The sequence below is a fragment of the Mastomys coucha genome, unplaced genomic scaffold (assembly GCF_008632895.1).
Source record: "Mastomys coucha isolate ucsf_1 unplaced genomic scaffold, UCSF_Mcou_1 pScaffold8, whole genome shotgun sequence".
Lineage (NCBI taxonomy): Eukaryota > Metazoa > Chordata > Mammalia > Rodentia > Muridae > Mastomys > Mastomys coucha.
The window spans coordinates 65,209,852-65,225,300 of NW_022196914.1; the positions used below are offsets into that span (position 1 = coordinate 65,209,852).

The 15,449-nt window shown below is 36.8% G+C and overlaps 1 protein-coding gene across 3 annotated transcripts in view; it reads right to left on the minus strand.

The window, feature by feature from the left end:
• Cwc27 (CWC27 spliceosome associated cyclophilin) overlaps nt 1-15,449 on the minus strand; it is a 188,979-nt gene that overhangs the window by 170,833 nt on the left and 2,697 nt on the right. For all 3 annotated transcript variants that reach the window (XM_031360434.1, XM_031360435.1, XM_031360433.1), the window contains 6 exons: nt 12,084-12,180; nt 8,369-8,481; nt 5,240-5,383; nt 4,013-4,111; nt 2,953-3,056; nt 1,046-1,115 (listed from right to left, as the gene is read on the minus strand). In XM_031360434.1, the coding sequence (XP_031216294.1) occupies nt 1,046-1,115; nt 2,953-3,056; nt 4,013-4,111; nt 5,240-5,383; nt 8,369-8,481; nt 12,084-12,180 (627 nt within the window). The remainder of the gene's footprint in view (nt 1-1,045; nt 1,116-2,952; nt 3,057-4,012; nt 4,112-5,239; nt 5,384-8,368; nt 8,482-12,083; nt 12,181-15,449) is intronic.

Genomic DNA, 15,449 nt, shown 5'->3' on the forward strand with positions numbered 1-15,449 from the left:
AACATGAGCAACAGACATTAGATTACACTCAGAACAGATCTATAAACACTGGAAAAGACATCTAGAAAAGATGGGGGCTGGAGAGATGGCTCAGCCATTAAAGGCTAGGCTCACAACCAAAAACGGAAAAGATGGTATTTTGGGTGTTAAATAAATATATCTCTAGCGTCTAGAGGTGGACCAGGACACTGTGTGCAGGAAAACTGCTAACAGTGATGCGCACAGAGCCCCATGGGGTGGTCCTGCTAGCTTCTACTATGAAGGCCAAGAGACTTCAATGGTGATCGTCTCAGTGCTCATTCAGGGAAAATATGCAGCTCACACATTTGGAACCAAAAGACTCTAAAGGTGATTTTCTTTGGGTACAAATATCACAATCTGCTCCAAATGTAGGCAAAATGTTCTTGTAGAGTTTCCAGATGTTTTATGATGAGACTCAGAAGTCTATGGAAGGAAATGGTGAAATAGAAGGTCATGGGGCAATGTACAATACAATATTCTACAGTTAGACACATAGTTAATTCCAGCTGTAGCTTCTTACTAGGTATGTGACTTTGAACAATTATAATTATAATACACAGGCATTATTGTGTACCGTGCTTTCCTTATGAATAAATCCAAGTATTTATATAAATAAGGCTAACAATACCTATCTCTAAGGGCTGTGTTAGGAAATGAGGATTAATGAAGTAAACACAATATATGGAAATAAGAATAAAATTAATATTAAGTAACTGAATCATTAACTGTTATTATAATAATCATAAACACTGTCATATAGCAAAATAAAAGACAAATAGTAACTAAATTCTGAATTTATAAATTTGAACCCCATTCAAAAGATTGGTTTCAACTGACAAAAAAATCTACAAAGAATAGAAATAAATAAATACAAACAATGTTTCTTTGAAAGGAAATCAACTCAGAACCTGCACAAACAACCCTACGAGCATTAAGCTGCATAGTCGCCATGTAGGTGAAAAGGCAAACGTGCCACTCCAGGACAGCAGGAAGCAGAGAATGCAAAGGGCAAATGAGAGGCTACCTGACTGACTCGGTTCACTTCCTCCTCCTCCTCCTCAGCTTCTTCTCCAAAAGAAAGTAAACTAAAATTTCTATCGAAAAAGAAAGAAAATTCAAGAGAAAAGTTAGACAAAATTCATAAACATCTCACTCTCAAGCAATAGCATAGGTTTCTAAGAAGAAATACACTCTATTTACACAGTATTAGTCTTCAGTAGGAGGGTTCCAGGATCTTAGAGCAAAGGGCTTGGCCTCAGACCCCTAACATCTCACCTAGCACCCACAACTAATGACCACAGACTTACTCTGGGAATTAGCATAAAGAGCTCACTGACACATGACAGAAATAAGCTTTTGATAGTTATCAAAGCTGGGAGGAAAATAAACATTAATAAATATAGAACCCTGAGGGGCTGGAGAGGTGGCTCAACAGTTAAGAGCACTGACTGCTCTTCCAGATGTCCTGAGTTCAATTCCCAGCAACCATATAGTAGCCCACAACCATCTGCAATGGGATCTGATGCCCTCTTCTAGTGTGTCTGAAGACAGCTACAGTGTACTCATATACATAAAATAAATAATTCTTTTTAAAAATTATATCACATACACACACACACATGCACATATATATAACTCTGAGAGTACTGCAGATGATTAACCTATTTTAATACCTGACAAATACCCTTTTAATATTTTAAAACTAAGAAACACAAAAAGTTGATGGGTAGAAAATGTCCCAGATCTTTCAAACTAAACAACAGAAACTCAGGTAAGATAAACTGTAAGTTATTAAAGTACTCTCTCGAGTTTTAGAAAAAGTAAAACATTTGGCAACAACTGAGTAATTTTTAAAAAATCTACATGTAAGCACTGACCACATAATATCCCTAACATACTTGCTCTGAATGAAAACAATAGGAAATCCACAAAGAATTCAGACTTGTCATCAGGCTGGATGGTAACACAGAAACACTGTATCCTAACAGGGTGACAATGACCTTTCAGCAACAATGAATCAGAATAAGAAATCAATCATGGAATCAAAGAAAGTCATACTGACACAAAAAGTCATTTCGCAACAAGATAGGTACTGTTTGTTGAAGTGCCTGGCTGCTATCTGTCAATTTATTAATGCAGCTTAATGTACCGACCTTGTGGGAGCCCAGTACACACTAAGTACCTACACTTCTGTATGTTCTATGTACTCCTCTCAGTTAACCTTCCTGTCAAGCAGGTATTGTGCTTATTGCAACTGTCCCTGTATTTGTCATGAGACAAAGAAAGCTCAGAGAGACTGATAAATTTTGCTTAAGAACTGGGTGTGGCAGGCCCATACATAGAATTGTCTGAATCAATACTGAAATAGGATGGTGCAATTCAGCAAAATGGTAAGTTGAACTCTAACTCTACTATTTTTAATAAAACAGAAGAAAAGTAAACAATATTGGTATAAAATACTAAACTTTATTAAAATAAATTACTATTTTAAGACAATATCTTTAAGAAAAACAAAATAGTGAAGAAAATAGTTTTATTTAAAAATATTTATAAAAAGATTATATTGAATAGGACCAAAGTAGATTAAATAAAGTATGCAATTCTATAACATACATTAAAAGTATCCTTTATACTAAGGATATACTAACTTACAAATGAGTAAATATTTCTCAATAACCCAGCTTTGAGTTATAAGCTATAGTGAATACTAAGTATTTATTTATTAACACGTTATATGGCCACATAAGATGATACATATATAATGTCATTAAATGCAAAAAATGTCCACTTTAAAACAAACATGCTCATAATTCTGTTAGTACTCAGGTTCAAAATGATATTCCCCTCTTTAGTAAACAATCATTACAAAAACAAGCTGACGAAATAAATTATTATCACTATTAAAGTTGAAGGAAAATCTATTATGATTACTTTGTGCCTTTGGGTTTCAGTTTCTTGACTTCTTCCTCTGGCTTCTCTTTCTTGGGCTTTTTAATTTCCCTTGGAACGATGTCATCAAAAGGATTAAACAAAACCTATGAAAAGAAGTAATTCAAAGATATTATTCCAGGATACTATTTAGTTTACAAAAAAGTAAAAAGTGATACTGAAGTGTTCTGACATTACTGTCTACTTCTTCCCTACATAAACTTTATTAATACAGTGCTGCACAGGTCAACAACACACTTCCAGTTGCCTCACTGATTGCCCCAAAACATTATGTTCTTTTCAAGTAAAAGACACTCTACCCACTACCTATTTTACAGAAGAGAAAACCTAAGGGACCAACCCAGACATTTGGACTCCATATCAGAAGCTCTTTAGGATTACTTCACGTCCTCAATAAAGGATAACTCTTAATTTACCCAAAATCCTATTCTTTGAGCAAAGACACTTAATTCCTTTAATTCACAACACAATTCACTATGACTTGAGCTTTTCATTCTTTAGATTATTATCTAAAGTTTCATATTGGAATCCAAAGCCTTTAATTTAAAAAAAAATGGGGCTGGTGAGATGACTCATCGGGTAAGAGCACTGACTGCTCTTCCAAAGGTCCTCAGTTCAAAATCCCAGCAACCACATGGTGGCTCACAACCACCTGTAATGAGATCTGACACCCTCTTCTGGTACGTCTGAGGACAGCAACAGTGTACTTATAATAAATAAGTCTTTGGGCTAGAGTGAGCAGGGACTGAGTGAGCGGGGCCGACCTAAGGAGCGTGGCTGACCGGAGTGAGCAGAGGTCCTACATTCAATTCCCAACAACCACATGAAGGCTCACAACCATCTGTATAGCTACAGTGTACTCATATACATAAAACAAATAAACCTTTAGGAAAAAACTGTATCAGAAATTGTATTTTATTAAATAGAGATGAACCATGGTGTTTAGTATAAAGCTTTTTGTTTGTCTGTTTGTTTTTTGGGTTTTTTTTAGTATAAAGCTTTTATCTAATGGTTTAATGGTGCCACACAGCCATGCTCCTACCTCACAACTCCTGATTCTATGTGGATTGCGGGGTCTTTCTTCATCATCGATATCTACTTCTGTCAGGCGTAGCATATTGTACACGGTATCTCCTGTAACCTACCACACAAAAACATAAAATGTGTAAATATCTGTTTTCATCATTTAAATAAACAGAGGAATTTTGAAAATATTTTAAATAGGCAGTAGACTTCTAAAAAAAGTGTTTTAAGATAATTAAAAGAGAAATTTATATTTAACTAAGAATAAATACAGTTAACAATGATGGTGAAGCATGCTTGATTCAAGGCTGGAAGACATAGCTACACTCAATTTTGGGGGGCTCAATAGTAAACCTTTTTTGATGTTTCCAGTGTATACAATGTCAGTTACTAAAAATAGACATACAGTGTCAACCTTCTTACTGAGTGACAGTTCATTCAAATATCACAAAAAAACTTGGACTTCAAGCAGCTTACGTATTAACAGTATGATAAATACTGTACAGATTATTGCCTAATTTAATTTATCTCAATACCATAGAAGTGAGAATTACATTACCCTTCCTGTACAGTATGAGGAGAGAAACTCAAAGAAGTTACAGTCGCAACAGTGGGAGCTTCCCCACTTATGACTGCTGTGATAGACATTATCTCTCACGCCTAGATTATATAACAGACACTGGAAAACACAGTGCAAGATCAGAACCCCAATCTCATCTGGCTTTAAAAGAAAAGACAAAGAGGCAGGAAAAATCCATGATTACCAGAAAACCCTGGGTTAGGAGTGTAGTCAAGAACAGAACAATGTCTACTTTGTAGTGCGTGCTTTTAAGAAATAAGCGACAGGTAACATCTCTACGGTTTGGGATGACGCGAATTCAGAGGTTCAGTGGTCCAACTATACTAAATTGCTTCCCTCCTTTTATCATCAAAACCCTCTTTTGCATTAAGATGTAAGGGAGCAATTCTTACTGAACCAGCAGGGGGCGCTAAAAAGCTATTCATGTCTATTGTGTCTAAGATTTAATACAGGGATACCATGACAAATAACTGACTTGAAGCACACACAGTTCAGGTAGCTCTTGACAGCTCCTCATAACAGGAACATACTCCCTCATTTTTGAAAATAGTAAGTAAATGAGTATAACATTTTAAAGGCAAGTGTTGTATAAGTTAATTGCATGTATCCTAGAAGCTTAAAGAATAACATAAAACCAAACCCTATACTGAAGATAAGGACACTAACCTTTCCAAAGATGGTGTGCTTATTGTTGAGTTCATCTGCTCGGCCCAGAGTAAAGAAAAACTGGCTGCCATTGTCATGTGGACCAGCATTGGCCATGGCAACCAGTCCTCTCCTATTAAAACGCAATCGTGAGTGAAACTCATCCTGCAAGAACGAAAGAGATTGAGTGACTGCTCTCAGTCATAAGACACTTCATACTCAATCAGCTATGCAGCAGACCAGAAAGGCTCAGACAATCTCTAATCAAAAATGCTGAAGCTTTATTTAACTGATTTTGAAGTACAATCAAATCCAAATTTACTATCTGTTCAACGCTCTTAAACCTGAAGTCTGCAGCTTGTAACTTCTAAATATATTCAGCCCCATAACTGTCTTATGGAAGTCTACTTACAGAGGAAGAGTGGTGCTCAGAGGAAGTTAGAGGCTAAGTAAGTCTCATTTTCCTATTCACCTTCAGAGTACAGTTTTTCCAAGAAACCCATCGAACCGCTGTAAAGCCGACAGCTGTTATTACACATGTTATGAAGCAATGGGTTTCTTATTTTTCAATGCAGAGAATCTACCATAAGTGTATTAATGTGATTTCACTGTGTTTTTAAAAGTCCTAAGCCATCCTGATTGACTCTTCTCAGAGATGGCCTGAGTCTGACTTGGCAGAGTGTAACAGTGCAGGGGGCCACTGTTTCTCAGTTGCTTTCTGTATTCTCAGAGCTTCTTAGAACTTCCCCTCAGACTGAACACTGGAATTATCTATGACATACCCAGCTAACACAATCAGTGTCTTTAAAACATCAGAGACTGTTTTTCTTTAATATATTAGTCTTAAGCTCTGAACACAGCACATCTCATCAGATAGACAAATACCTTAACCTTTGCCTTCTGGGCTTTCAGAAGAAATGTAAACATTCCTGTTGTTTAAATCCCCGTAACTTGTGGTATTTCTATACCATGCGGGCTGACACAAACTAACGTCATCTGAGAGGAGGGAACCTCTATTGAGAAAATATCTCCATAAGATCAGGCTATAAGGCATTTTATTGGTTGGTATTTGATGGAAGAAGGCCCACCCCATTGTGGGTGGTTTCATCCCTAGGCTGGTAGTTCTGGATTCTATAAGAAAGCAGATTGAGCAAGCCATGGGGAGCAAGCCAGTAGGCAGTACCCAGGTTCCTGTCCTGTATGTGTTCCTGCCCTCACTGCTTTCAATGATGAACTGCTATATAAAACTATGGGTGAAATAAACCCTTTCCTCCCCAAGTAGCTTTTGGTAATGGTGTTGATCACAGCAATAGGAACCCTAACTAAAACACCATGTTTAAAATGATCTATGAAAGAAGTTAAATAGAACTGTACTATTTTAAAATAGCAAAGCAAATAGCTTAGAAAAATGTCAAAAAGTTAGGATGAATAACAGAATTCAAGGATAAGGAATACTTCCTACACAGTGGAGGTTCTAAAAATATGAGATCTAATTAACTAACAGTGACACTTGAGATTTTTTTAAATATCCTTCTTTCCAGGGCCACTATCAGCTGAAATACAACATTGAAAAAAAAAGTTCCACTGTTCTTTTGAATAATCTCAATCACACAGTATGAGGCACACACCAGCAATCTGAGCACTCTGGAGGCTCAGGCAGGAAGATAATCACAAACTAAAGACCAGTATGTACTACATAACAACTCCAGCTAGGGCAACAAGGCAAGACCCTCTGTGGAAATTAAAAAGCAATTAAAATTAAAAATCCCACTGACCCAGGAGAAGATGAAAGGAAATTCCAGACACTCTTTCCCACTAGAATAAATATGAAGTTTTCAAACACTTCCTGATTTTAAGATTCACTAACACTAATTCACTCAAAGAAGCTAGCTAGCATTGTTATAATTAGACTAATAACACATACAATTTTTGCTGTAGTTGAGCCCATTATTGTTCCTAATTCCGTAAGTATTTTAACTCTTTCCTGTCTTAAGTTTATGCTGGCAGTCAAGAAACACAGGCCAGGACTGGAAAAATTGTTTAGCACTTAAGAGCACTTGTTGGCTCTTGCAGATGACCTGGGTTTAATTACCAGCACCTACATAGTGGTTCACAGCCACCTGTTAACTCCAGATCCAGAGAATCCAGTGCCCTCTTCTGACCTCTACTGTCAGCAAGCAGCACATGGTACATATACAACATGCAGGCAAAACACTCATACATAAAATTGTATATTATATTAAGTACAACATAATAAATTGCATTTATTGAATACAATTAATAAATCTAATAAAAACTTTTAAATAAGAAATCGTTGGTATATTCTTGACCAATATCTTTTTCCTGTTTTTGGCCTTCCTTCTGCTCACTTTGTGACTGTCCAGCATGCATGCACTTTGCACTACAAAGTTCTTTTGTGCACAATGAGTACATAGTGCACAGTAAACTACACTGTGGGAGATTGGTCCCTCAAAAGCTTTATATTGAAGTCATGGTCCCTGGCATAGCTATATTTGTGGTTGTGACAAAGATAGGTTGAGAAGGTTATAAACATAATACAAGTGAGGTGAAGACATAGGGTTGGGGGCTCTCATTCTAACCCAATAGGGCTCATGTTCTCTTAAGAAAAGTACAAGACAAGAGCTGGCTTTCTCTTCATGAGACCTTTTCAAGGCAGGAAGAGAGATGACCAATCCCTGTGACTTGGACTTCCTAGCCTTCATAAGTCCACAAGAAATAAATTGTTATTTAACGCCTAGTCTGTTGTAACAGATCAAGCAAGCTACTGAAAATATAGCATTTAAATCAAATTGTTTTAATCTAAAATAACACATGCAATGTTCTAAATTTGGCTGCTGAGAGCAGATACAGCCAAGTATCAGGAAATACGGCTGTATGGACTTCTTTCTGAATCCTTTCCTCTGTGCCCCTTCCCCCTCATTATAACCTCTAGTTATACCTTAATTTAATCTAGCACAAAACTTGCCATAAAATAAATCAGAAAGACTGCTCGGTACGTAGTATTTGCTCTTATCTCAGAATAACTTTAACTCAATTGATTTTGTATACTACATGAGACATTCTTGTGGGACACGATCGCTTTTGAAGAAGCATTCCAAGCTGACCTACAATACAGTAAATTGATCTGACCTTGAATGGGGCTCCATAGATAGATTCTCCACCAGTCCCAGTGCCTGTGGGATCTCCACCTTGGACTATGAAGCCAGGTACAACTCTATGGAAAATGGTGTTGTCATAGTAGGCTGAAAAACAATATATCAAGTTCTAAAAGTTAGTGTCACTTTAATTATTATAGTTAATATACAAATAGAGCCACAAGATTTAATTTCCAGAATGCTAAGTTCACTTTTAAACCAAAACCTTTCCTCTCCACTTCTTATAAAATAATCAATTTTCAAACACTATATGTTTCTACAGAAACAATGGTGGTTTAGTTTTTGGGGTTTTGTTTGTTTATTGTTTTTAATCTCCATAATTATCACATTCTAAATTATTGTTTTTAAAATAAAAACAAGAAGTTTAATACACACCAATGTCTTTCTTTTTTTTTGTTGTTTTGTTTTGTTTTTTCGAGACAGGGTTTCTCTGTAGCCTTGACTGTCCTGGAACTCACTCTGTAGACCAGTCTGGCCTCGAACTCAGAAATCTACCTGCCTCTGCCTCCCAAGTGCTGGGATTAAAGGCGTGCACCACCACAGCCTGGCTACACACCAATGTCTTTCAACTGGGAGAAAAAAGAAGAATAGCAATTCTGCATCCCAGGGGCATGTATCAACATCTTGAAATATTTCTGGTTATCAAAACTGGGAAAACTGGGAAATACTACTGGCATCTTGTACAAGATGGCAAGAATACTGCTAAGCATCCTAAAGCCCAAAGGATTGTTTCTGCATCAAAGAATAACCAATCCCAAAGGCCAACATCGCTGAGGCTGAGAAGCCTAAGTAGAAGTAATAGCTCATTTTTGCCTCTTCCACTTCTCCTGATAGAAAATTAACTCACTAATGTACAAACAATACAAGCCTGCGGATGGGAATTATTAACTGACATTCTAGCACTGTCTGTGCAGTCTCCTTTCTAAAAAGAGTTCAATAAGTGACACAACATACTTTAGTCCAATTAAATATTCACTCACTAAGTGATTTTCATAAATTATTTATATGTGAAATACAATTTCTAGTCACAAACATACAGCATTAATGATACATGGTCTCCCCTAGAATGTCTTCTCTGAGACCAGAATTACTGAGAAGGAAAACACTAATAAGGTATGACAGAAGCATAGGACATCCTCTAAGAAAACGGAAAATCTTTGCCTTTTGCTTTCTTTTCTTTCTTTTGTTACAATTTTACACTACGTTTTGGACAAGTTCCAAAAATTGTATTTATTTTAAATCTTTACCTATCTATATAGCAAAGACTTTTAAGTCCAAGATTAAATCTGTAATTACAGATCTTGGGTTTTTCAAAGGCTATGACCATCTTTCAACAAGAAAGTCTGTGTCACTGAAGGCCCCATCTGAGATTGAGCTCCTCCCTTCCATGCTTTCAATCATTTGCTTTATTCTGAAAATTACACATTGTTGCTGCTATTGTTATACTGAAAGGTTCATTATAAGACTCAGAAACATCGTGACTTCTTCAAGTCATACTTTATAAAGATTAAACAGAGTTTTCTACATTATTTTACTCACCTAAGAAATACCTATCTTTTTTTAAGTGTATACATAGTCTTTTTTTTGGGGGGGTGGTTTTTTGAGACAGAGTTTCTCTATGTAGCAACTCACTCTGTAGACTAGGCTGGCCTTGAACTCAGAAATCCGCCTGCCTCTGCCTTCCAAGTGCTGGGATTAAAGGCATGCACCACCACTGCCTAGCAAGTGTATGCATATTTTGCCTGCATGTATGTCTGCATACCACATTCATGCTTGGTAGCCATGAAGGCCAGAAGGCGGCACTAGATCTTCCGGAAGTGGAGCTACTGATGATTGTGAACTGCCATGCAGGTACTAGGAATCGAACCCCAGACCTCTGACAGAGCCGCCAGTCTTAAGTGTTAAGCAGATTTAAGAGCTGAAGTGCTGAGCCATTTCTCCATCCACCTTCTCAAGTTTTTAGTTAGTTAACAATAATTTCATTAAATTCTTACCTGTTTAATCATTAAGAAAATTGCTCTGGTTATTTCTATTTCTATAAAATTTCCACTCCTTTCTTCTATCTACTGGTCTTATAAAAATGGGAGAATATTTTCTTTCTTTTTGATGCAGGTAAGCTTTGTCAGCACCCAACTGAACCGCATGCTTATTTCATTGCTGCATTCTGTCCAGATTCTTTCTGTTTCTTTATTCACCTGGACCACGGATTGTAGTTTACCATTCATCCTTTCTAGTGTTTTTGTGATTTCACTTTCCTGTAAAATTTGAGCTTCTTTAAACTTATTACCAGAAGTCAGACTTTTCTTTGTCTCATGTGTTTCTTAGCTTTGTTGACAGTTATTCTAACTAAACTACCTGTCTGATTTTATTTCCTTCCTGCCTGCCATAGCAATTATTAATAATGGTCTTTGCAGACCTATTTTCTTATGTCTGATCTGAGGAACTGGATTCTTTTATCATTATTTAAACTTAAACTTTCCCCTGTTGTGATATATTTACCTAATTTCTTCTATTTGGAGAGCTTTGTCCATATCACACGACAGGACACTCTGGATTCTTAAATACCTTGTTTATGACACCACCAAGAACACTGTCTCTAAAAATCAGATCTAACTGGAAGACAATGACTTGTCACCACTAGAGACATTTAAAGTCATATATAGTGCATTCTAAAAGCCAACAAGAAACTGTGAAACTGTATGAAATGTAGAACTGAATAAACAAATATTCAAGAACAAAAAATACTAAGTGAATATAAAATTTTGCAAAGCTTCTTATAAAGAAAAATCATCATGTTATGATTCAAAGTGATAATGAATCATGCCAGTTGGTAAGCTTTACGGAAAACAGACTTTGAACAAAGTGATAAAAATTCGCTCTACTTTAATAAAAAGAGGGTGAGAAACATCAAAAAGGGGGGGGAGGGGAGCTAATATGAGGATGTGTGGAAAAGGAAATGGAATGTTCAGGAAATAGAGAGAATGGCTGACTGGAAGCACGTGACTAGTGGAATGGAAAAGAATGGAAAGATAGAAGCCAGGCCCTTAAAGATTCCAATATCACGTGCATGGACAGAAGGCAAAGAAATAACAGAGAAGACCAGACAAGAGGCAACTAGAGATAGAAGTCCAGGCCATCTGGGGAAGAAGCTGAAATTTGGTTTAGTGGTAGCTAACAGAAGTTTCCAGTAGAGACAACCATTACACCATTAGATCAATTAGGCACAAGAAGGGAAGAAATGAATACAGTTCTGAAAATAATAACCACTTGGCTAGAGACAGCACAAGAATGGAAAGGGTAACACAGGATGAGAGGCATGCTTAGGGAATATCCATATTTATAGAAGGAAAGGTGGAATGTGCAGCTTAACAATTTACAGTTTATCTGGAGGAAAGTTGTTCCTCCTGCATCTATTTCCTTATATTCAGCGCCTTGATTACTTATTACTTCTGGATAACACCTCATCTCAATGTAAAAAACACATTGTAGTTTATTCTTTTCATTCTCTAAAAAGCTCACCCCTCCAGGGTTTTATTTAGAGAGTCTTACTGTGTTGCCTAGGCTAGTCTAAAATTCAAAATGTTTCTACATCAACCTCCCAAGAGCATCCGGCATGCTCAACACTCAGGCCCAACAATGCCCAACTAAGACAAGCTTCTTTCCAGAGTGTTCACGAAAGTAATACTAACCCTCCAAACAAAGCTGAATGAAATTTCTGCATGCTTTAGGGGCTTCTTTTGACCACAACTCTATGTCAATATCTCCAGCCGTAGTTTTCAATAAAACCTATAGAAAGAACATGACATTATATTATTTATTTTGCTTAATTGGTTAGTCAACTTGCAACACTAACAAGTAGCATTTTCAATTTTAGAAATATTACAAACTCGACTTGGGTTTGTTGTTATACTGAACAAATTACTCATTATAGCCCAATCATCATCAGAAGTTACAACACACTATTTTCAAAAAAGCACCTACCTTTTCTAATCACAGAAAACAAACTCCATTCATTTAAAAGCCAAGAGTACAAACTTAATTGCATTATTTCCAATAAAATTGGTTAGCAAATTATAAAATTATGAAGTTAATGAACCCACTGAATTATGACATTATTAGACAAACAATCATTCAGTCGATAATATCTTTGAACTCTACTCACATTAAAATCATGCTATCCCTAATTTGGATAAATATTTATTCTCTGTATGCATGTGTACAGCTGCATACAGAGGCCAGCGGTCAACACTAAGCATTTTTCTCAATAGCTCTTCACCTTATTTTTTTATATAGTTCTTCTACTAAACCTGGAGCTCACCAACCCAACTAGACTGCCTCTGCCGTTCCGCGGCCTCCAGTCTAGGGTTTCAGATTCATGCAGCCATGCCCAACTTTTGATGAGGATATTGGGAATCCAGACTCAGTTCTTCAGGTTTACACATCAAGCACTTTATCAAGTGAGCTATCTCCCCAGCCCTTGATGTTTTGTCTCTGGCTTTTCAGTTCATGTCTGATAGCCTTATAGTCCAGTCTGGCCTCAAGCTCACCCCAACTCCTGATCTTCCTGCTTCGATATCCCAAAGTACTCAGATGACAGGCATGTGTCCCCAATGCCTTGTTCATGCCATGCTAGGGACTGAACCCAGTGCTTTGTGTATGCTAGGCAAGTACTCTACCAAGCTAGCTGTAAAATATTATCCCATAGGAATACTCTTAATCTAAATCTAGTTGTGACTTGCTAAAATGGTTGTTTTAGAAGTCATCACCTCTATAATAGAAAGGATCGTGTAATAGTCTCCTTTTTACTGACTCATGGCAGTAGTTACTCCTTGGTAGAACCAGCTACTTTATAACAACCAGAACCTCCACTAGGCCCAGAGGGTTCAATATCTTATACAACAACTGGCTCAATAACTACAAATAACAAAAAGGAATATCAGACCGTAAGTTTGAACATCATGGTACAGCTGGAATCTCCAGTATCAACTTATCTTTCCCACCTTACCCTACAAAAGCTAACTAGTACTAATAAGCTGTGGCCACCACACAGAATGCTCTTGCAAATAAAGACAGCAGGATAACTAAAATCAAACTGACCCTCATGAGGAATCTACATAGAAATCAGACTTTTCTTTTTCTAAAATTCCTTTGCCTTATCACAAATACAGTTTTGGAAATGGGGGAAGTTTAAAAATCATTCAGGAAAGCCTTGTCTTTTAAGGATGCCTTAGAAAGTGTACTTTGAGTGAAAATGCTTCTCATTTTGTTTCCTTTCATTTTGTTTTTAGAGACAGGGTTTCTCTGTATAGCCCTGGTTATCCTAGAGCTCACTCTGTAGAACAAGCAGAGATCAGTCTGCTCTACCTCCTGAATGCTGGCTTTAAAGAGGTGTGCCATCATTGCCCAGTGAGATGAGAACAGCAAGATGAGAAGGGTACCTCCCTCTCCTCTGCCACCAGCTTGTACATTTTTGCTACTTTATTTCAGAGGCCTAGGGAAGGCTATCATAAAGTATGTTAACACTAATGAGTGCATTTCGTCTTTAGGGACCTTTTTTTTGGCAACACACAGCTCTTTGCAAGAATTATGGAAATGAGAAAACTGAAAATATCTACATTATGGTAGATGTTTTTAACGGTTTCATTAACCTATAAAGAAATATGAAAAAGCCAAGCACTCAGAAGGAAGAGGCAGACACATCTATGTGTTATAGGCCTGTCTGGGCTGCAGAGCAAGCCCCAGGTCAGCTAAGACTACATAGTGAGATCCTGTATCGATTTTTTCCCTTTATTACATTTTTTTATTTAATTGTTTTTGTTTATTTTTGTGTGAGAAAAAGACTACAAACTAAAGCTGGATAATTCCCTCTATCTCAGAATGAACCTGAAATGATACTAAGCACTATCTCCTGACTTTACATAAGTCCTAACCTACTTCACTGTCTCTTATATGCTTGAAATGAAACACTGTTAGAGGGACCTAGGCTTTTCTTCTTAGCAACCTTTTAAAGAATTTTGTGATGTTACAAAGTCCATATTTAAAAGTAGTTCTGATTTTAATTTTGTAAAACCATAGCAAAAGATGAATATTGAGATATAATCTACATATGTCACCCCTTTAAAGAGTTCACTGGGTTTTGGAATTTGGCAGCCACTGCCACTATTTCCAAAACATGTCATTTCTCTGGAATAAAACCTTGCCCCATGTCAGTCCCTCTATTCCCACTATCCTCACCTTCGGCAACCACTAATATATTTTCTGTCTATATGGACATTGCCATCTGGACATTTCATATGAATGGAATCATACAAAATGTGCCCTTTTGTATTAGCTTTCTTTCCCCAAATGTTTCATTGAAATCAAAGAGGCCCGTCTTCCAGTTATATATATTTAGGCTTAAAATGGTTTTAAAACCTCAGTAGAGTATAAACAATGGCTTTATAATCTTAGTGACAAATATTTCAAGACAGAACAAATATTTAATACAAAGCACACTTGTAACAATAATAAATGTAAACATGCATTCCCAACAACCTTCATAACTTCTAAGTATTTGACAGATTCCCCATGCTTTCTATGCTTCAATGCTATCTTTTTTAAAAAATATTTTTCTTATATTTTTACATTGTATTTGTTTTGTTGGAGACAGGGTCTCACTGGGGCTTTCTTTGTAGACCAGCCCAACCTTGAAAACACAGAGATCCATCTGCCTCTGTCTGCTGAGTACAGGTATTAAAGGAGTGTATCACCTAGCAAGTTGTTACATTTATTTGTTTTCAAAGCAGGGGTTTTTTGTGTGTCTGTTTGTTTTGTTTTGTTTTTTGTATAATCCTGGCTGCCCTGAAACTTGCTTTGGAGACCAGGGAGGCCCTGTACTCAGAGATCTGCCTGTCTCTGCTTGCCAAGTCCTGTGATTAAGGTAAGCACCACTACTCCTGGCTAAGTTTCTACATTATTGCTATCTCTAAAATGAGGTTTATGAAAGCTGGCTTAGTTAATCTAGGTAGCATAGGCCCATGTAACTAATCATTAAAACTTAGATCATAATACAAAAA